Here is a 23,239-nt window from a genome sequence, read left to right on the forward strand (position 1 = left end):
CGTCGGGGGGGACTAAATTACAGGGAGAAGCTGTGGGGCTTTCTCTTCTCATCATCCTGAGCTTCTGTCTCTGGTGCGAGCTTGGAACAATTGGGTCCTAATTCTGATGGAGGATGGAGAACGCTACTGCAGTGCAAAACACCCTGCCAAGGCTGCTTCACTGCTACATTCAATGGCAGTATTATAAGGCTGTGTTATAAGCAAAGTCTGCGAATCAAAGGTTACACGATGGGCAACCTTTACTACATATAGTGGGTCAGATAGCTTTCGCATTTAAGAAAAGACTACACGCTTTTTTGCTATTGAGGAGCATAAGCACTTTTGCCTTCCTTCCGCCACGAATGGAGATTATTCAATGGCTGGATTTAATGAATTCAAAATCCTTAGAAAATCACTAGAGCCAGACATCAGTGTAAAATACTCCACCAGCTTTCAGTAGTGGAATATAATATTAGCTCTCCCACAATCTACTTCATGCATTTCAAAAGAATAGAGAACATTTTTAAACTAAAGAAGATAGCTTGGGCAGAAAATGATTGTCTGCCTTGGATGCTTCTCTGTAACCCTTTAGGAGCCTGAGTTATTTCTCACAGGGCAGGAGAAACAGAAACAGACGTTTTCTTTGCAAAAATGCGGGGGGGAGGAAGAGGAGCAAGAGGTTTTATTAATAAATTCTGTTAATGTACTTGTACCTTGCACGATCAATAGGACTGCGCGGGAGGGTTGCCGCAGGGCTGTGGCTCCCAGCCCATGGCAAACCCTGCAGTTGTGTGTCCCCTTTCTGCTGGCGGAGGCTGCTGAGAACCCACCAGAGCAGCCGCCATTCACCCCGTCTCCTGTTGCACGTCTGGACCGGGAGCACTTGAGGAGGACACTTCTGTGCCGAGCGGGACCCCTGCCCTGGGCGCAGCCCAGCCGCCCTCCCCCTGCGCCTTGCCGTGGGGAGCCGGCCATAAGCACCTCTCAGGCAATACAGCAATACAAATAAATAATATTAATTAAGGCTTGATAGGTTTAAAAAGCTATGGAAATAGCTTCTCTCCTGCTGTTTCAGTACCTCATTTTCCCACTCTGTCCAAACCCCCAAAGCCCAGAGGTACAAACATATATTTTAAATGAGAAGTTTGTTGAACCTCATTAAACTTAAATGCTCGATCCAGTTTTTCTGAACGAGGCTTCACTCTGCTTTTGAGTTTACCTGGCTTCATTCTTCCATCCCTAATGGAGACATTCACTTAGAAGGTGATTTTGCAAAGGCACTGATAAACCTGCAAACTACAACTGAACAGAAAAGCATAATTTTCATGCTTAAACCAAGCATCTAACTTTGGAGCTCTTCTATGTTTATGGGCTTCAGTCTGAGCAATTTGCCGAGGTCTCTGTGAAATAAAGACCAGCTTTTAATTTGTATTTGCTTTTTGCTTTCCCAGTTTTTATGAAAAGGATGAGCAGCTGAAAAGCATTTCTGCGTTGGTATGCCGAGCAGCGGAGTCACACAAGCACCTGCAGCCATCCACGCACTGCTCGGGAAGAGCGCTGTATTTCTCGAGGTTTGTAGCTCTTGTCCTCCCACTCCCTAATTCATATACATAAAACTGGTGTGCTGCCACGTTCCCTCCACACAAATGCATTAGCTGATCAGGAAGGCTTCCCATTCATCTGGCTTGTCAACTCGGATGAGGTGGAGGCAGGACCGACTTGTCAACTCGCAGTGCTGAGAGTCAGGGGTGGAAGGCAGGATAACACGATAAAAAATGGTGTAGCTATTTCTCCCCTTGGTTTTCCAAAGGGAAATATTCTGGGGTGTTGGATTCTCTCCATCCCCTGCCAAACAGGAGAAAACCAGCAACCCAAATACTTGCCTACAACCTCCTTGCGTAACTAATTGCAGAGTGAGGCTGCAGGAGGTAACCATGGCTAAGCCCCCCGTTCGCTCTGCTCTGGCTCCCCGGCGGTGCGGGCACCCTCCTTGGGGTTGCAACGCTTTTCCCCCACTGTATTTGGCACCGTTTCCAGGGCGCTTTCCAGGGCAGCCCGCGCAGCAGAAGGAAGGTGTGCGTAACCCACCCAGAGAGAGCAGGGAAGGCGCGGAGCCCCGCGCCCCTCAGGTGGGCATCACCTTCCTCATCTCCCGGCAAATTCTGGCCGGGCTCTGGCGTGTGCGGGGTCGAGAGCCGGCCCCGCACACGCTCACCCCTCCGTTCCCCGTGAAGCTGCCGCTTCAGGCGTGGCATCATCGCGCTCCTGTCGCCGGCCAGAGCCCACCGAGAGCAAACGAACAAAGCGATGCTCGGCCCCGCCGGGGGCTGCGGGCCGGGGGCTGCGGGCCGGGCTCTCCCCGCCGGGGCAGCGGCCCGCCGGGGGTCGGGCGGGTCTCCCCCGCACGGGGGCCCGCGGCCGGGCGGCCCCTCCCTCCCGCGGCCGGGGCGGTGCTGGCGGCGGAGCCCGGCCCCACGGCGGCGGCGGGCGGCTCCCCCCCCCCCCCCGCCGCCGCGCCCCCGCCGCCGCCTCCGCCCCCCGCCCCGTGACTCGGCTGCTCCCGCGGGCGGCGGCGGCGGCTGCCGGGCGCTGTCGTGCGGCCCCCCGCGCCCGTGCGGGGACTATGAAGCACCATGGTGTGGTGTGACCGTGGCGTCCAGATGCTGCTGACCACGGTGGGCGCCTTCGCCGCCTTCAGCCTCATGGCCATCGCCATCGGCACCGACTACTGGCTCTACTCCAGCGCCCACATCTGCAACGGCACCAACATCACGACGGACGAGGCGCAGGGACCGCCGCGGCGGGCGCGGGGCGACCTCACGCACTCGGGGCTCTGGAGGATCTGCTGCCTCGAAGGTACCGGGGGGCCGCGCCGCGCCGGGCGGGGGGAGGCAACTGCCCGGGGGGGACCGGGCTGAGCCCAGCCGGAGCCGGAGCCGGAGCCGCGCCGCTGCCTCGGACACGGCCGAGGAGGAGGATGGCGTTACCGTGGCAACCGGCATCTCGGAGATTGCCATGGGAACCGGGCGGCGGGATGCGGAGCTCTGCCCGGGGGAGCTCTGCCCAGGGGGGCGACCTGGCTCCGCGGCCCCCCCTGCCCCGGGGCTGAGGGACCCCGGGGCTGCAGGGCTTTGGGGGGCTCCTGGCGGGTTCCGGGCTTTTCGGGGTGCATCTGAGTCCTGCAGGCTTCAGGGCTGGGGGCCCCCCGGGGCTTTGGCCCCAGGGGCTTTGGGGCTCAGCCACAGTTCTCAGGCAGGACAGCAGAAACCCAAGTTCCTCCCCATCTACCTTCAGACAGAGACACTGGGAACCTGGTTGAAGATGTCGTTGCTACTGCTCAGGTGCTTCAGTGTGGACTCGGGGTTACTTAATACAGCCCAAGGGTCAGGCTGAATACTATCAACAAATTAGAAGATGCATGTTTTAGTGGCTGGGGTGGGTTGCAGGACACGCCGTTTTCCGCAGAGGCCAAACATGTGGCTCCCTCTCTGAAAATGGAGTTGTAGAGAAGGCGCGGCGGGTAACTGCCGGGACAAAGAAACACATGGGTGTTCAGAGGATTTGGCGTAGCAGATCGGAAAGCCCAGATGGGAAACAATATCTGTCCGTGGAGTGCGCGGAGCTCTGACCGTGGGAAATCCGCACATCCCCAGGAAAGGGACACACGCCATGGGCAGCGGGGTCAGGGCCGCGGTGGCTCTGAACCCCCTCACCTGCTGGTCCGTTCTCACCGCGCGAAAGGCTAACGGAGCCTGGGTGGTGCTGGATAAAGGGAGAGCGCAGAGGAAAGCTGTTGACTTTTGCTGAGCTGCTTTGTGGCTGGTGGGGGTGGAGGTACACTGGAGTCTTTCTTCCCACAGTAATGCACTTGGCGTATCGGCTTCAGCGCACCTAATTCCATCAGCACAACTTAGCAGACACGAACTTTACAAACCTGGTTTCCTGGTTTATTCTAACTGACAGACAGCTCAGCCCAGCCGAGCCCAGCTACAGTTCAGAGGCTAGCAGCTGTATTCGGAGGTTTTTTTCTCCCCAGAAAAGGCTGTGGCATGGTAGAAGCACCTCACCCTCACGTCTGTTCTCATCTTCTCCTTTTGCTAACAAACAGCTCAAGGCTACAGCGTAACATCATTTTTCTCTTAAAATATCAGGTTTGCTACCTAGTAATAGTATACATACATAGAATAGCTGTAGGACACGAAAATATTTTTAGACAATAAAGAGCGAAAGAATTACTGAAATGTGAAGGTTTACGGGTAATAATAATGCTCGGCTTTATAACTCCTAAAGGAAATCTAACTCTCGGTGCGGGCTTTTATGACACCTGGAAAATGAAGGCTTGGGTCTGAGAGCTCCTGAGTTTGCCTGAGAGATGCTGAGCATCCTCCACTTGAACCAAATCTTATGATCTTTGCTGAGCTTGTTCTAGTGTTTCAGTCTCCGTTTTCCATGGAAAATAAGTTTGTTTGCATCTTGCGGGAGTTGCTGAGCATGCTCTGCAAGACTGGGCCTGTGGTCTCCGGGAGAAATCCCTAAGCTTCCCAAAGTCGGGATTTCTGTAAGGCCTTCCAGGAATCTCATTCATAGAAACGAAGTGCAACTTTGACTGAAACTGGTGGAATTTTTCCCTTGGTTTAAGCTAGGCTTAAGTAAGAACTCTGTTAAAAAAAAGAAGTCAGTGAAGTCGTGAGAAACGGGCAGCGTTGCCATCGGTGCCCAGTAACGCTGGCTGATCTCCGGCCTCGTTGCACCACTGGGGCAGCGCCTGTGCCTTTCTGGGCACGTTTTCTTTGCAAGGGTATTTGCTGAAAAATTGCACCCAGCAGTTGTGTGCAAGTGAGCCTTGACTCCTCATCAATTCAGGGGACAAAAAAGCATTTCATGTGACCCACCTATCCAACGGCAATTGAGTTTTTCTGCTCAAAATTCAGATGCTCATAATCAAATTACAAAGTTACAAAATTTAAAGTTGTCAAATATGTGCTAAGAATGGACAATTTGAGAAAACTGTCATCTGTTCACAGATATGAGGAACAGAGACTACATTCTCTCCCACATTTTCAGTATGTTCTGTCTTTGTAAGATAAAATCTATAGATACATTAAATTATTCATGTTTTAAGCCATATCATGGGACTTTGATTTCGACATGGAAAGGTTCCTTTGTTTCATAAAATAATAAAACCATTTCTCGAAGCTGATTTAAAACAACACCCCCTTGATTGTTTCAGAGCATCACTCATTCGGAGTGGATGGGTCTTTTAGTAAAATCAACATAATAGTTGCAACTCTGAGGAGATACACAGCAAGAAAATAATTTCAGTTATAGATTTTTATATGTGATTAAATGGTCTGGCTTCAAACCTATTTTTAAAACTCTTTTTGTGTTTTGGAGTAATAATTATAAAAACCTACTTAATTTATTTTAATGGTCTTAAGCACCATTTCACTCTTACCAAAAAGACAAATCTAAGACGCAAATGTGCCAAAGCTCAGAATACCTCGAACAGCCTCTCCAATTGCTTTTGACATGAATAAAGCATTTTGCAGAGTAAATTTCAGGTCAACTGAAATTTTCCATTAAAATGTTTTTGAACTGTATCCATAAAACAACCTGTATGCTGGATTTTGAGCAATCGCCTGTTCAGTATCCCAAATTCCAAGATTTCACACAAAATTGCTGAAACAGAATGGAAAAGAATAACCTTCTAACCAAATTATTAGGTGTTCCTCAATGTTTTCTTTTTTTTCTTCCTCGGGACAACATTTTACAACAAATTAGCATTGTAATGCTAACGGGAGTGATACAGTTTAGGGATCCAGCATATTATCTTTGTTCGGAGCTGCAGTTGTCTTGGGGATGAAATCATGTTTCAGTACTAGTAGTTGATACTACTATGGAGCTTAGTCACTCAAGAAGTAGCGTTAATGATACATCAGTCAAACTCTTGCCTGTATAATCCCAATTTTGTTCTCTTAGCGTGTTTGTCAAAGGTGGAGGTAGGAGGCTCATTGAGTGGATTTTAAACAATAGCAGTATTTCTGCATAGATTTTTAAAACTTGCATCCAAGGTAATTGCCTTAGGTAGGAAACTGTTTAAAATAATTCTTGGTATGAATGTGCGTATAGCAGAAGTGGATGCTATTCAACTGAGCCTCTGCAGTAAAATGGCCCAGGGGCTCCCTGGCAAAGCTGGCTTGGGGTTTTCCAGGGCCACAGCATCTACAATAACTGCAGTTTTTGACAGCTAAAGTTAAACAGTCGCTGGAAGAAGAAGTTTCTGATGAAGCCTCCGCACAGCCATCCTGGCCACACCTGAAATCTGCACCCCGAGCCACAAATTAATAATAAGAGCAAATCAGCCCCATTTCAAGGGACTGCTGTTATGTCCTGTGTCCACGCTCCAGCTACAGTAGTTGTCACAAGCTGTGGGTCCCTGCCAAGATGGTGAAGACCAGAGTCTTGCAAACACAGCAAACGCTGTGTCTTATGAATAATGCTTTTGTGGTCAAGCTAACCTGAGAAAGAGAGATTAAACCACCATAATTTTCCAGCAGCCCCTGTTCCTACGGTAAATGAGCAGCACAACTATGTAAGCTAGCCTTGCACGGTCTTAGTCACAAGGAGGATCTGCTATTAAAATATTTGCACAGAAGAAAAAAAAAAAAGATTTTAAAAACACCACTTCATCCACTGGAACTGCTTATCTTGGTGAACAATCACGCTGAAGTTAATAGGACAGCTCACAATAGAGAGCTCTACAGGCCCTGTGACATCAAGATATGAAATCAAGTAATGTACTTGTAATTTAAATCTATTCAAAGAGTATTTTATTAAACACTTCAGCATACGAATGTCTTTGAACCCATTGTGTCTACTGCTTTCAGTATTCCCTGTTTGCCATTTACTTTTCAAGTGGTGCAGTTGGTTATTTAATTCACACGGAACCATGTGTCCTTCCTGACTGGGTGGCTGGATCGTTTATAATTGGGAGGAAGGATCGAGTAAATCATTTATGACTTGAAAACTTGCACAAATGCACATTTGCACCATTTTTTGCAAGTCTTCCGGCTTGGATGAATGCGCACAAACATGGGAACTGCAGCACGCGCGTGCGCTGCTTCCATGGATACTCTTGAAAACAAAATAAAAATGCTTATACAAATGTTTGAGGCAAGCAAATAAAGGAAGGCTGCCATCCATCAATACTGCGAATTCATGGCTCATCCAAAAAGAATGAATATTCTTTAGTATTCTCAAAGCAATGCTATGAAGTCCTAGCACCACCACTATTTGTAATAAACTACATACAATGCAGACTTTATATCCCAATGCTATTGCCAAAGTTGTATTTGCCGAAGAGCAAATGTTACATCGCTTTAATCTCAGGCATGACCTGCCTTGGAGGTTATATCCACAGGCACATTAAGCGATGGTTGGTCTGCTCGGTTTTTACAGGCATGTGAGCCTATATTCACACTATGAAAGAAGGTAGCTGCAAATGGAGAATGCACAAATGGGTGTCTCTGCTATGAAAAACTCACTCTGTATATGCTGTTTCTTGGACAATATATATATATTTTGTATATGCATTATAGGTCCTGAAGAGTGAACTTTCATCCATGAATCTTTCAAAACAAATGTAAACACTTTAGAGAAGGTCTTTTCTGAGATTCAACCCCTGTTTTCATTCTTTCTTTCCATACATCCTGCTTATCCCGTCTCCGTTTCCTAGGTAAAACACGTGCTGTTGAGAAAGTGCCTGGGCTGCACTCATTGTTTTTAAAAGCGATTCTCGGAGCTCCAACATCATCTTTGCAACAGCGTTTGAAGCAGTGCGGTTTTGTCAGCAATTGATGGAGTCATTTTTGACAGCCTTTTTAGGTCAATTTTTTTCAAGAGCATTCCATTTGCTAAAGAGAGTTTCTGAATTTGGAGCAATCTTTAGGGATGCAGAGTTCAATCTCTCTGAAATATTGTCCATAGTATAACATACTTTAAAATCCTGAGAAATTTTGTGCTGGAGGAACTGTCAGCAGAAGATGGGTTAAGGCATTATCTATTCTTTTCTCAAATAAAAAAGCACGGAGCTCCTAAATGCACCTCTATGAACATTTAACAGAGGTTCTCAAATGACCGTATTGATGTAGCAAAACATCCTTTCTTCCTGAGACACTCTATGAAACAGGGATCTGAAGCTAATTGACTGAATATGTGCCGCTTTAATGAATTAATTTGCTTTCTTGAACTCGATCTACTATATAGCCAGCAGGGAGCTATCAGGCTACACAAGGGTTTTGGGTTTTTGTCCATGGCTCTCAGTGTGTCAGATATCCCAATGCAAAACTTAGAACCCAAAGCCTTTCTGTGCATTAGAGGTACTCCCCGGAGGCGGTAAACCAATGAGAGCACATTTGTAATCCAGCTGTAAAGCTTCTTCATTTGTACAAGATGTAATGTCGATAATATTAATCTTACCTAGGTTTCAGAAATGTTATGTGAAAGAGTCAAGGATGCATTGGGTTATACAAATAGAAAACCTGTGGCTGTGTTGTGCTATAGTTACTTTTTTATTCTCTATAAAATCATACTGCATATTGTAGGTGGTTGACAGATGGCATTTGCGGTAGTATCTGTCAGAGCCATAGTAAGTCATTTTGGGGTTCTCAGGGACCTTTGCAATGTAATCTTTGGGCTTCTTCCAGCTGCCGTTACCTTTAACCGACCCTCTGCCATGGGCTTTTATTACTGTTTTTAGATACTGGCAGGAGCTCATAGCTCTTGCACCTCATCAGGGGTTGCCCTGCCTTCTGGCAACTCTACTAACGCTTGCCAGTGTAAACTGGTAAAACACACACATATGACAATGTATTTTTTCATTCCTGTAACATTTCAACACAGTAATTATTTCCCTGGTGGGTCCTGTCCCATTCGCTGGGTCACTCTGCGTTACTTCTGCCCAGATCGTGCCGTCCAGCCTGTAGTTTTGGTCAGAGTCTTGCCAGATGAAAAACACATCAACCTTCTTAAAAAGCTGGGGGAGAAGGTGTGTATATCTGATACCTCCGTTCTGTAGCCTTGTGTATCTTTACAGAAATAGGGAAAAAAAGAGGAAAAAAATATTGGGAGGAGTGGCTAGTGCTTTCATCTCATTTTTAATTCTTTTGAGGCAGTAGGAGTACTTTAGTACTGAGTCGAATTTGAAGTCTGTTATTAATACCTCTCAGCATCCAGATATTTCGTTGGTGTCTGTGTGGTTTTTTGTGTCAAAGAGCTGAGCAGTAATTTCTGCCTCCCCAAACTGGAAATGGAGAGGGAGGAGGAGGAGGATGGGCTTGTCGGTCTGGGCTTCGCTAGGTTCCCTGCCTGGTTTGGGGCCAGGTGCTTTATCTTTCTGCCCCTGTCCTTCCTTCCCACCCACTTTCCTCTCGTACTGATAATAAAAGGGAAAAGATATATAAGGAAAAGGGATAATAAAAGGGAGAAGAAGATGTGGAGAAACTGGGACATGGTGATAGGGATGCCCAGCTATGCGTATGGTGTATGAACACTACTTCAACTGGGTTTGAAGCATTTTGCTTGCAACTTATATTTTATATGTACATTTTGTGTTTAAGCATGTCTTCCTTGAGGGACAGGATTAAGTCTGATTCTCCACCTACATAAATTTAAACTGCTTTCTAGGAAGGCGGTGGAATTATGCCAATATGAAGCCAATATAAGAGAAGGGATCGTAGATCTGTCCCTTCAATTGGACCTTTTCCTGCTGGTCCCACTTTTCTGAGCCAAGACTCATCTCAGGAAATAAATCATACTATCGAACTGAAAAACTGGCCCTGCTTCCAAACATTACTTTGTGCTTATCTTCATTTTAGATTTCTGTTTACTGGTATTTATTATGTCGCAGACTTATGGTTCAGCATCCAAATTCTTACCAACAGATGGCAAAGCAGGATGCACAGGAGCAGTAAAATAAACAGGATAAATGCACAACTGCCCATATGTCTGAGAGGCTGATACACATTTATGACTTCAGAACAAAAGGATGTTTTCAGAAGACAGCTCCAGTGCCGTGCAGGGCTTCTCACTGTTTTCTCCCTTGCCCTAAAGTCTCTCACTTCTTCAGCATATTTTGATCAGTTAAATTACAATGTATTTTGTTCTCTCTCTTCTATTCCCAGTTAGTTGTTTCCTTTAGTTATTTGTCTCCACTCCCAAAGCACATCAGTTCATTTTACCTGCAGAATTTTAGAGTGGAAGGTGGCTCTTTCCTGGGCTTTGGCTCCTATTTTTCCTTTCAGAGTGGTTGTTTTGGCTATTTGGAGGGACACACAGAGGTGCTGGGGACCATTTGAGCAACATTTGAGATGGTGACTTTCTCTATATTGGGATTTATTATAATATTAATGATATGTGGCCTCTCTAATCTCTCAAAATAGCAAGCCCCAGGGCAAGCTGCCTGCAGGATGGATGGCCCAGCCTGGACAGACTTTAGCTAGATTTCCCTTCAAATCTGGGGGCATTTTTGCCAGTTGTTGCATGCTGTGGGTCAAATGCAGTGAAAGCATTGAAGCAGCTCTTGATTTAGCCTGGCACATAGTCCAGCCCCTCTTTCTCCTCCTTCTTGTGGCATCCTGTCGTCTGAACATCTTTGTTCTCATTCTCTTTTTGCCTCTCCTTGCTGAAATGTTAAAACTTTCCTTCTGCTAAAAAGGTACCTTCTAAATTAGCTTTTCAATGACAGTGCAAGAGTCTTTCTTTAGAAAACTGGTAGATACTGCCCCAGGTAGAAATTTAGGATTTTTAATTTCTCTTCTTAACTCTTGAGCATCTCTGTGCCCTCCTGCCAAGGAAAAATGTATAATCATATACTTGCCAAAAGGTATGAGGTTTGCGTTCTTTTTTCTCTACCTGTTTTACTCTGTTTCCCATGTGTTTATCCAGGCTCCTGCTTACTTTACAAATAGCACTGTAAGTCCTTCTTCAATAGAATTGAGTCATTTTTTGTCAAATGTTATATGTGAAGGAATGCTAGATTAGATTATAAACATGCAGTCATGATACAGAGAGATGGATGAAGGGAGAGTGCGTTTTGGAATTACAGTCTTTCCTGTGCAGATTGCCAGACCCTGATACGAATTAACCTCTTTTATTGTTCTTTTTCAAGCATTCCGCCTTTTAATTGCTGTTTTGGAATTGTGCCACTTAGTTATGCCCTTTGAATGCTTCTCACTTAGCCAGTCCCGTTAGCTTGATAATGCCAAATATTTCAAAGATTTTCAGAAGCGACAAGCATCTCCTGTTCAAGGGGAGAGGTACCCAGTTCAGTGAGGAATTACCACCCTCGTTTAGCTGCCAGGCTTTTTTTCAGATTTAGTTAATAACCCTTTTAAAGTCACTGCCAATTCTCTACTGGAGGTTTCAGATCAGTTTTCTCCCATTTATACATTTTAAATAATGCAATTTTGTGTAGAATATGGATGACTGAATATTTTCTTCTGTCCAAATATGTAGCACTCAATAATGCTAGGATTGTTATTGTGTCTTACTTGCATCTCAGAGGCATAGTTTATCTATTGTTGCTGCTAGGCATTAAGAGGAACCATGACATGTCGCAATTATGACTTGAAATAGGATCTTGCCAGATGTACATTGCCTAAATATTATCAAATCTAAAATACAACTTACTGCATATACCTATCTTAGAGCTGTGCATACCTATCTCATGGCTCACTGAATATCAGTGATGGCTATTAGCAAGACACTGGGTAATTTTGTTGTAAGAATTTCCATGCTGTTGTTTGGTTGTGTTTTTTTTTAAACCTCAGCCCCCAGCATTCAGCTCCCTGCAAGCAAATGAAATAGCAAACTCTTAATGCTGGAAGATCTTGTGACTATTTAGACTGAGTTTTCAAAGGCAGCCAGATGTGAAAGTTAGTAATACACCTTTGTGTATGACTCACTAATAGCAATAGTGGGCTTTAAAAATCTTACTCCAGTGGATCTTCTAGACTCAGATAAACCATAGCAATGCTCTTTTAAATACTTGCATACATTTTAATGCAAAATTGGCTAGAGTTGGTTTCTTCGTGTGTTGGTTTGTTTCTAGCAAAGTGATGAAACAGCAAGTTGCATTATGTCGCATCACATTTTTATCCACGTGGATCATGAACAGGGTCGAAGCCCTCAGATTCACTGAACAGAGCTGTTACTTGAGCCAGTGGAGTAAAGAGCCCAAAATAGATTGTTATTCTCCAGACATGCCTCTGCTGATGGTGGCTAGGTTATTTGGTGGCAATTGTGAACTGCCAAAGCTTCAGGAACTTGATTTCCAGTGCAGGTTGCAGAGGCAGAGCCCCAGACTCTCCATCTCTTTCCTCCCAAATTTAACCTCCCCTGGTCCCACGCTGCCACCCGACATACACCCAGCTGACAGCGGTTTATTCTGTACAATTAGAGCTCGGCAACATTATTAACAATTCCAATTGGGTTTTATTAGGGGAACTGTTGGAAAACATCAGTATCAAGCAGAGCTATCCTAGACATGATAAAATATCAATTAATAAATCAGGGAGCTGAGTAATAGTTCAGAAATGGATTCTTCAAACTAGAGTCTCTAACGCTAACCAGTTGGGTGCTTATCCTCATCCTCCTGCCAGCAGGCTGCAGGGCATCAGTTATTTGCCATTACAGCAATTTTGGGTTCACCAGTGTGCTCTTTGCAGACAGACCAACCTCTTCCAGACGGACCGGTAGGACACAGACAGCCCCGGTCCAAAAAGCCCCTCTACATTTATGCATGTGCTGAACTCAAGCCAATAAACCTGGCAAGAGGCTGAGTTTCTTGGCTCAGGCTTCGTGCTGCTTGGATCTGCCCCCCCTGCATTTGGATCAGAGCTGGTCCACGTCCCCTCAGCTCTGCCCGCTGCGAAAACACATTTTTGTCTGTCGACAAAAGATCCTCCGAGATGATGAGTAATCTTTTCAAAGAGTGTGGCTTATGAACTCTAACCGTATTTCCAGTAAAGGTTTATGTCTTTGAAGCTTACGTTGCATTGGGAGTCAACAGGATTTGGGTTTTTTAAGTTACTTAGGTGTTTCCAAAAATATTTATCCAAGCCTATGCCGCTATCTGCTAATGATGAGATTAAACATCCTGTGGTTCTCCTCAGTAGACCGAAGGTTTGCTTCAGAGGTTGGTAAACGTTTCTCCTTTGCTCTGCACATTTTGCTGTACTCTTGTCCTTGCCTTTAGCACTGGCAAATGCAGATGGTTTTGGAGATGCTTTGGTATCCTTAAAGATGCAAGACCTGAAATAAAGCATGTAGTATTTAGGAATGATGCTAGGGCTGTATTCGCAGTATCACTTCTAATTATAGCCATTTGAGCAATTCATTTGCAATGTCCTGCTACGGTAGTGCTTATTAAAATAGAATCCTCTTTATACTTTGGTAGCAGATTAAGGGGGAAAAAAATAGCTGTCCCATTCCATCCAATGTCTTTGAAAGAGGTTTACCGTCATAACTTGCTTTCTAGGGATATTCCTCTTGTTTTTACTTGTAATCCTGGTCTGATTTTTAATGACAGACTTTGTGTCTCCCGGTAGCCAATTCCCAGTCACCTTTTCCTCATTTTATTTTAATTTCTGTATATAAATGTCAGCATTCTATCTGGAGAGAGTCTTTGGACACAGCAGCAAAATGCCACAGAGAAGGAAAAACAGACCAGAAATTTTCTACCTGAATTCTAAGTCTTACTCAGGGCTTCGGCCACACAAAGAGCCAACACGCTCGACTTTGTAGGATCAGAGGAGTGCTCAGATGCAGAAGCTGGATGAAGGGCAAGTGGTTCAGGATGAGGGCCAGACCTGAACAGCCAGGACCTTGCCATCGGCATCTCCAGGCGACAGCACTGAATGCAGCTACTCCCACAGGTTATCCCTTTTTCTGGCATGCCTGCTCTGTCCCGGGAGGGCTGAGCAAGTGGTTGCAGCTGGCCAGAATATGGGTACGCAGTTCCTAATGCTGATTTTATAGCATTAATGTGCACCTGTTTTGGTGGCCAACTGGCACCGTGTTCAGCCTAAAATGTGTGTGTAAGCCCTGTATTAAAAGAGGCATAAGAATTAGCGTGTATCAAACATGTCATTAGACACGTGCCTGGTAGACATAATGTAGGATAATGAATATGATCACAAGAATAAATTAATAACCGAAAATATTTTTTATATGTATGCACACTTAAAACAGGATAAGAACTAAGTGACACTTGTGTCACCAGTTTATAATTAAAATGCAGTGCTTGAATGAAAATGTAAGCTTCAATTAGCCAGCACGACCCTGCTTCCGGCTTTACTTCCCACTGAAAAGCAACGATAACAAGCTCACATTTATTATCAGAGTTTTTCCTGGAGCTGTGCACTGAAACATGCTCACATCTGAGCCCTTTCACTGAAGACATTTTTTCGCTTCAGCAGTTTGGCATGCCATACAAAGGCTCTCTGATTTTTAGTGATGTTCACCTCCTCTTACATAAAAATGTTTTCTGTGCATATTATTTGGTTTTAGTTAAAGTCCAGGTGCACGGGTTACTGAAGAACCAAAAGGATGGCTCATCACATAGCACAATGGGTAATTATTGCTGAGCTTCACTGTATTGCACAGACAAACCCTTTCTTGGAGCTCAGCATTGTAGCTGTGAGAGAGAGAAAATACCTACGATCTAGGCCAAAGTCCTACAAGGGTAAGAATAGATCCTCTGGTGTCTGCTTTGCCCATTTGATTTTTAACTATATCAAGGGATAGAGCTTCACAGTTTTGTTTAGAGATACTATTTTACATTTTAGTTTCATCAGTGGGAAGTTAATAGATATATAAATTATGAGGTCTCATGTGTTCCCATTTTCATCCCAAGAGTCTTTCTAGTTAGGCTTTCTGTAAAAGGATTAAATAATTCTCTGAGTTTGGTCCCCATTTAAGCCAAGATTTATTTTGATTTATGCAGGATCCAGACAAAGTTCAGTGCTGCATAGCCTAAGAATTGAGCTTCTGATTTCTGCAAGACAGGGCAGGGTCCTTGGCTAGAGAGCTGAGCTGCCTGTGTAGGCAGAAAGAAAACCCAGGTGCCTTGAAAGAGCGATTCTGGAAATGTGTGTGCTGGGTGGGGACCTGCCTATGTCAACTTGCAGGAAGGTTAATGCTGTGCAACACCTTGGCTCCTGCCCATCTGTGCGATTTGGGTACCTGGCTCAGCGCTCCGTGCGAGGGGCAGTGCCAGCCACTTGAGATCCAGATCCTTGAGATGCCTTTTGAGAGCTGCTGACAGCAAAGGTGCTTTCCCAGACACTAATCTTGCAAATGCCAAAAAAATAGGAACCTTTTAGTCTGGAGCATATTCAGCCTGAAGATGTCTGTCATGTCTTGAGGACATGCAGTAGGTACTCGGTTGGACATTTTTGCACCCTTCAAATTGATCCATATGCAGACAAGGCTACCGGAATCGGAGTCCAAAATCAGGCAGCTAGGGAATTCCTTTCTCAACCAGTGCTTAGGACAGCTGGTGGAAGGGATACAAACCCTAACCAGCCCCAAAATGTCGACATAGAGCAGCTGAGCCTCAGAAAGTGTACTTAGGGAATATGTCCTCTGTGACGGAGCTGGGACCAAATGTCCACATGGATATCTTCTGCGGTGCCCCCTCCAATATTTTAAGCAATTTCTACAGGCAGAATTCTTGTAATGTAGAAGTGGATGTCAAGGCAGCATATCTCAGCTCAGAATAGATATGTGCTCTTAGCTTTGGGTCAGGCAGTGACGTGTGGTGTGGTTAGAGCCCTCAGGGACTCTTCAAGTTGTAAAAACTACAAACCTTCTGGTTTTTCACTGGTGCTGTTCACATGGGACAGAGTGACCTCTCCAGAAAACCTTTCCAACAGCAGTAGCAATCTCTCTCAATAGCGTTTAATAACTACCCATGGAGAAAATTACACTCTATTTAAAAGGCCAGAAAAATCATCTTCAGTTTAACTCTGCTGACTTTGGTAGAATTACACCAAAAATGAGTTTTGTCTGATATCCTTTCCCATACTAATGTTCAGTAGCTGGGCTGAAACAACCTTTCAAAGGCAGATTAAACAAGTCCAAATGGTGAAATATTCTTTTAATTTTCCTTCACACAAGTTATTTTAGGTGTAGCTTGGAATGCTGCCCTTACAAGAGGCATCCCTTTAAATATTTATACAGCATCAATATGTAGCCACCTTCATACGTTTTTAATGATATGTTCCTTTCTAAATTAACCATTAGGTAACCCTGTTCTATAGCGTTCCATATTTTGCACTGCCTTTACGTGACCCTTGGGTTTTTATTTCTTTATTTCACTGTGGAACAATGAAGATGTCAAGGCAAGGCCCAGGGGCACTGTGGAAATCGAATTCTTGGAGCACCACCGCTGTTGCCATGGTGGACACGCACTCAATAGCACACTGTGCTGCATTGCAAGCCAAGGGGATTAAAACTCCGGCTCCGCTGCTGGGCCATGTCAGTTCACCGCTGTTACAATGGCAGCTCTTCATTTCCATAATTGTAGTTCCCAGAATCAGGGGGAAAAAATATTGAAGCAAACCCAAGCAAAGAGGTGAAGGCGCTGTGAAGGGGCAGGAAGCAACATCTCCGTTCTGAAGTTCTCCCCGGGAACTGCAGTTGTGTCTGGCAGGTTTCTCGATTTTCCAGAGGCTTTTCTCTTTCATCTTCTCATTTCGTGTTAGTTAGTAAGATGCTACGGTATGCTGAGGTGAATAGGACAAAGCCCAACACTGTCAACTGAGTCAAAGATCTTTACTCAGTCCTGATTCAGGCTGAAAACCCACAGATGAGTAAAAGTATTGGCACGAGCCATGGGTTTTTATAAAGGTGGGATTTTTGAGTCTTGTTTAATTATACCACGTAATCATAGCAAAATTATTTCTGCAGAAGCTGCTCATGGCTTGTTTCCATCCTGGTTTCCCTCTCTCCTAAGAGGACCATAGGAGGTGGCAGCATCCAGAGATCATGGCTGCATAACCAAAAACTTAGCAAAGCCTCAGCGGATTGACAGAGGGCACATGCATCCCAGGTTTGGTAGGGAGATTATTCCCCCGACAAAAAAAAAAGGAGACATCAGAGCTTGTTCTAAGCCCTGTTATACTGAAAGCAAGAGCAAAATATTCCTGCACGCTGCTTGATAAAGACAAGTTGCACCCTTTAGAGCTGAAATCCAACCTCTCCTTCTCTTGCCTGCTGAAGAGGCCTTATCCTGTACTTGTTTCATAAGTAAAAGCTTCACTTAAGTCAGTAAAGATTTTGTCTGAGGATAATGGGCTCAACGAAATACTGAAATGCAATTTCCCTGAGTTGCAGTGTATGGAAGAAAGAGATTGAGTCACAAGCAATCCCCTTCCAGCGACGGGGCTCGGTTCCTGCCGTACACATTGCTGAATCAGTCCGAGTAACGATGTCACCGTCTCTTATGCTGGCAGATAAGATACTTCATAAAAAGCACAGAGGTATTTTCATATCTTCCCTCCTATGAACCAAATCTGGTATGATTTGGCTCCAGCAGTGACTTAGTTTGCTGGGTTTTTAAATGTAAAGGCACATTGTTTGCTCCAAACAAAAGCCGTCTGGGCTTCGCATTCCCGACATGTGTCTCAGTAAAAGAAGCCAGGCAGCAGCTGAAGTACAATGAACTGCTCTCTTCCACCCAGGGAAAGGAAAGGTATGGCCAAGTGTGAATTGTGCCATTGTTTGAGGCTCCTCTTTGAGTTGCAGAGGCAATTTTTTCTGTGTTTGCTGCAAATATGTTTAAATTCGCTCTGTTTTGGAGGCAAGTAGTCAATGCATCTGAAGTGCATACTTGACATATGTTTCTTTTCACATGCTGTCCTCCATTCGTTTCTTGTAGCAGATGCTCAGTTTACCACTTTAAATGTATTCTTATTTACTAGAAGTTATTTTAGAAAATAGCTGTTTGAAACTAAACATTTCCAGCCCTTCTTCTGGGTGCTGGGAGCTCCTTTTCGCAGCTGTCCTGTGTGGCTGGTGCAGATGTTGACAGGTTAATTTGCATTTGAAGAGCTGGATGCAGTGAGCTAAGCTAGGGTTTTCTTCCCTGCCTCTGAAGGCAGTCACTTAAACACTCCTTGCCAAATTTAGCCCTGATGCTACTCTTCTTAATTAACTAGAGCAACATCCAAGCTGAGTTTGGCCCATTGTTAGCTGCCCATTTATTCCAGGGTTGAATTAAGCCCCTGACCATGTAAAAGAAAGGATCTTATTCTGAAAATTGATTGTACAACAGTGAAATGCAAGGACAGTCCTAATTCACAGCAAGCTGGTATGTACAAGCTGGTTTATCTGATTTCCACTGTATTGTCCTGTTGCCAGAAACTGCAGGTCCAAACCTTCCAGCTGCGGGCTCTGGTTTACCTGGCTACTGCATACTGCCGGAGTCAGAAATGTTTTAGTAAAAAGGAAATCCTGCTATCAAGAAAAAAGTGCAGCTTGCACTGCTTGATCCCCCTTCCTGGAGAGTACTCCTTTTTTTGTGTTGTGTGGGGATCTTTCATGTACAGGATCCATCCACATTGTCTCAAAGCACAATTTAGCAGAGACCAAAAACTTTCATGTTGTAGCAGGGAGAAAAGCTAACATTCAAAGAGCTGTAGCCCTGTCACAATCAAGGCCTGTACACTTTGCTTCCTCTTCATTTTCTTTTCTTTCCTTTAGATGTTACAAAACTGTCAAGGAAAGTACATCCAGCAGGTATTAGAGCACTGAACAGAACCTGCAGAAACATGGGAAGGCATAATTAAAGTTGTCTTTTTTTTTTTTTTAACTTCATTTCACCGTGCTTCTGTGCTTCATGTCCCTGCCATGATCAGCTGTGGGCAGATGCTGGTCTCACTTCTCCCCCATAATCTGGATTTCAGCAATTTTCCAGTTTCCTCGTGCTGGTCTAACACAAGTTACAGCTGCAGCTGAGTTTGCTGCGCATCCCCCGGTCAAGGCTGCCGTGGGGACAAAGCTGCCCATCTGAACTTTGGCAGTTTTGATGTCTACATGTTGGCAGTATAATGGACACTAATAACATGTCGGACTCAGTCTGTGTTTTGGAGCATTCATGGCGAAATTCTTACCGGTCACAGGCAGGTACAAACTAATCCATCAGCCCAACTGTGCGTGGGTGCGGTATGAGAGACCGCTGGCACAGTGTGCTTTCTTAAAGAAAAGTGTTTCCTCCAGTCCATCATTTGCATCACGCGTGAAGCTTTTCTTGTAGATATTTTTTTTTCTATGTAAGAACTTAAGGGGAGGGGATAGGAATGAAGAACATTGCTGTTAGACAGACATGATTCAGGTACCCATGGCGACATGAGATCACTCCGCATTGTCACCAACACAAGAAGATTACCTTATACAAGAATAACTAAGAAAAGAATTTTTGACCTTCAAGATTTTCTTATCTGTAAACATTATAACTGGATAGCAATGCAACCCAACTTGTCAACAACAAGAAATAAAAGAATAATAAAACTAATTTAAAACCCCACAGTGGCAGTGGAATAAATTTGTACATTTATCATTTCAGAGGTTCCCATCGCTCCTGCCTCTTTTCCTGCAAGGTTTAAATTATTAGATTTTTTTTTTTTTTTTTGCATTATGTTTACTCTCCTAAGAACAGAATACAATTTACAGAAACTCATATGGATGAAAAAGCATTTTCCTTTTGCACTGCTGCTCACACAGTTAACACATACAAACCTGCACCTTCCAGCTTTCCAAAACCTCAGTTCATACCATCAGATAAATTAATTCAATATTCAGAAATTTATTTTGAAATCCTTAAAAGAAGAAGGTTTATTACTTGAACTTTCACTTAAGAAATATCGTGCATCTCAGTATTTGGTGCAAGACTTTATCTGGTCTAGTTAAAAGGCAGATTCTTCCCAGCACTTACGTGTGGGGCTGGTCCTGCCAGCTCTAGCATTGGAGGTATTTGCATGAGAAAAGTTCCTTTAAGTGAAGAAATGCAGGATGAGGATCTAAGCTTACCATAACAGCTGGAAAGAACCTAGTAAAATGAGATTCAATACCTGCTACTGTAGATCTCCATGTTTTAAGCTTCCGAGGCAGAGGGTGATTTTTAAGAAGAATTTTAACTTGCACGTACATGAATTATTTCTAGTGACTTGCTCAAAAATAGCAATTTGAGCCTGACTCGCAATGTACTTACACAGGGCTGGAGTGGGACCAGGGAGCCTGCCCATGCCTGGGAACACGAAACTTTCTGCACACACCTGAACCAAATACCCGGCTTGGGTCTGGCACTGCGGGCTGGGGACACGCTTTTGGTGTCCCTTGTCCCTCCCCTGACGTGGGTCAGCAGGGAATGGCCAGAGTTTGGGGTCCAGACATCGCGCCAAGGTCTGAGCCAGCAAAGGAGAGGCATAGTTTGTTGCCGATAGAGGCTAACGGCAAAGTGCTGTCCCCCGAGAGCAGGGGAGCATCGTGCTGCGTGACTCAGAGGCGCAGCTGAGTCACAGCCTCCCGTGGCTTCTCCTGTGATGGGAACGGGTTAGACACCGTATTGAAGATTGTGCTTGAAGTCACGATCCAAATCATTGTGTTCAGGCTCCTCATTTGCTTCACAGGGAGAAGGTATGTTGCGCTTCTTGGAGAAGAAAAAGGAGCCTGTGGTGCAGGAAGACCAGCTCCTCAATTCCCACTCATGAGAGTGCTGTTGGGGGGGGGGGAACAGCAAAAAACCACCTTTAAAACACGAGGGGATGACAGTATCTCTGCTGAAGCCCCTCAGAAGTCAATGAAGGTACACCTGGCATATTGAGGGTTTGCCAGTTAGCAGGATGCATCAGCTAAGGTCGCATGAGGCATGTGGAGCTGCTGCGGAAAAGCATTGACATGTCATGAGGGTAGGGCTCTCCTACGCGAGAGCACTTAGGAGCAGATCCACGGTGGGGTTTAGGTGTTGCCATGCCTAAAAATGTAGAAAGTTGGTTTACAAATCCTAGCACCCTGGACAATAAATGACACCAAAGAGCAGAGCCCAGGAGTTGGATCCTAACGGTGAGTGGCATGGCATCAGGCCTCAGCTTTGCAGACCCACGGGGCTGGTGTTTTGGGCTGTGCTCATCCTGAGGGATGGACAGCACATTTAGGAGTCCTCTGGATGGATTCACAGCACAGCGGGCGTGCATCGGTGCATCCCCCCTCGGATGCTGGCGCTTCCATCGCAGCGGCATTAAGAGTTAAATGACACCAGCAGATACTCACTCTCCAGTAGGTATTTGCTGGCACATAACCCAGTAAATCCAGTCTCTAGAGCATGAGTGATCCATAGTCACTAGGAAAACTTTCTCGAGAGCTTATTTAGGAGAGAAAGCCCTGATGCATCGGTAGCGCTGTGTGCAGGAGAGCTGCTGGAGCCCATTGATATTTCAACATGACCAAGTATTTTTAGAGCCATCCTATGGTGCAGGATTTTTAACTTCCATTTCACAGCCCTTGAAGCCTGGCAAACTTTCATTAACTTTTGATGCCTTGAAGTCATGCGAGGTCCAGGGGAAAAGGGAGGGGAAGGAGGAAAAAGAAATACACCTTTTCGGACCATGTAGTTTGCAAAGTTGCTGTGAAGCTTAGAAAAAGCCTCCAATCCCTCCTCTTTGTACCAGGTGCTTTTAAAGTACCCAAACCATTCGGAGAGCATAGCTAGAATCCCAAACTATGGCTGTGTGGGAGAGTCTTGCTTAATTGAAAGTTAACTTAAGTTAACATATTAAATACCTGGAGTCTCTCTGGCCCTTGGAGAGATTGAAGCACTTTTTAAAAAGAGAGCTCCCCACCTTAGAAGGATTATGTGTCTCTTCTTTGTCCATTCTTAGGCAACTTTTTGCTAATATAGGGCTCGCTCTTTGACCCATAAATCCCCAAATTATACGTAAGCCATCATGCCTCTGTGCTAGAGAGGAGAACCTGGGACATGGAGCAGTTAAAGGATTTGCTCCCAATTCCCACTGCACATGCTGCCATTTCTGCTCAGCACAAAGTACGGCTTTTCCACCCAAATTTATATGCAGTGAAAATAGTGCTTCCCTGGCTACAAGGTAGATTTTCAACTGGAAAATAAATTAACAGAAACTTTGTTTTTCCCCCCCCAAATACACACACATACACACACACACACACACAGAGTCTCTTTGCACACAACTGAGATTTTTCATAGGCTGAGCGAGTAGGAAGAAGAGACGTATTTTTGTCTCCTTGGCAAAAATATATTGGCAGCATATCACTGAGTTGTAAAGACTGAGTAAGTACCAGAGCATGGCCCCGTTAAGAGAAGCGGGTTTTGGAAAGCTGCCCTTTGGCTGCCTGCGCCCGTCTGCCAGGGCCATTGCAGGGATGCTGCCCTGGGCCGGGTTCAGCGTGTGGGACCCCAGACAGCCTGTACAGGCTCCTGTGGAGGAAGAGGAGTTTGTAATACCTGGGAATGAGGAGCTGTCAGCTCTGCATCGCGCCAGATGAAGTGTCTGAAGGGGAGAGGAGCTGTAAATCTCCCCTTGTGCATGGCACTGTTCCCGGGCGGTCGGAGCCGCTGCCTGCCTCCCGAGCTGCGTACCTCTCGGGAGGTCTCGCCAAGGTGGTGTCAAACTGGTCCTCTCCCGCTTTCAAAACTGGAGAGGAAATATGGTCCCCGAGATGCTGTTGTACATGGGCAGGGAGAGAGATGAAGGACTGAAGAGGGAGGGCTGTGAGGGAGTCAAAGGCACAACAGCCTGTGCAGCCGGGCACGGCGGCACCTGCCTTTTGTCCAGTCTTCCTAGCAAAAGGAAAATTTCTTGGGTTTCTCCTCCCAGCTGTAAAACGTTGCCAGTCACTTCCATGCCATCCTAGGACAGCAAAAAGCAGTAAGCATTTCTGGTTACAATGGAAGATGTGCCTGATGCTGCTAAGGCCTGGCACTCTCAGATAGATACATTATTTAAATCCAAGTCTGAGATCCCAGATTGGTTTGCTCAAAGCTACCACCACCATTAGCCTTCCCTGATGCAGGTAGAGACGTTTCTTAGTAAAATGGTAAAATGCAATTCTGAAATGCAGCAAGAGAGAAGGTAAACTCGGAAATCTCTACAATAAAATATTTATGCATCTGTGCTTTAGTGCATTGTAATTTTGCATGATACACTTTGCTTTTCAAGACTGACTA

The 23,239-nt window shown here is 45.1% G+C and overlaps 1 protein-coding gene across 1 annotated transcript in view; it reads left to right on the forward strand.

Annotated features, from left to right (window-relative positions):
- Nucleotides 1-2,612: 2,612 nt before the first annotated feature.
- The window catches only part of CACNG4 (calcium voltage-gated channel auxiliary subunit gamma 4), a gene marked incomplete at both ends in the record, with an annotated part of 39,966 nt that continues 19,339 nt past the window's right edge, over nucleotides 2,613-23,239 (forward strand). Inside the window, one exon of the mRNA XM_082326451.1 lies at nucleotides 2,613-2,835. Within this exon, the coding sequence (XP_082182577.1) occupies nucleotides 2,613-2,835 (223 nt within the window). The remainder of the gene's footprint in view (nucleotides 2,836-23,239) is intronic.

Source organism: Platalea leucorodia (genome assembly GCF_965183815.1).
Source record: "Platalea leucorodia genome assembly, chromosome: 14".
Classification (NCBI taxonomy): Eukaryota; Metazoa; Chordata; class Aves; order Pelecaniformes; family Threskiornithidae; genus Platalea; species Platalea leucorodia.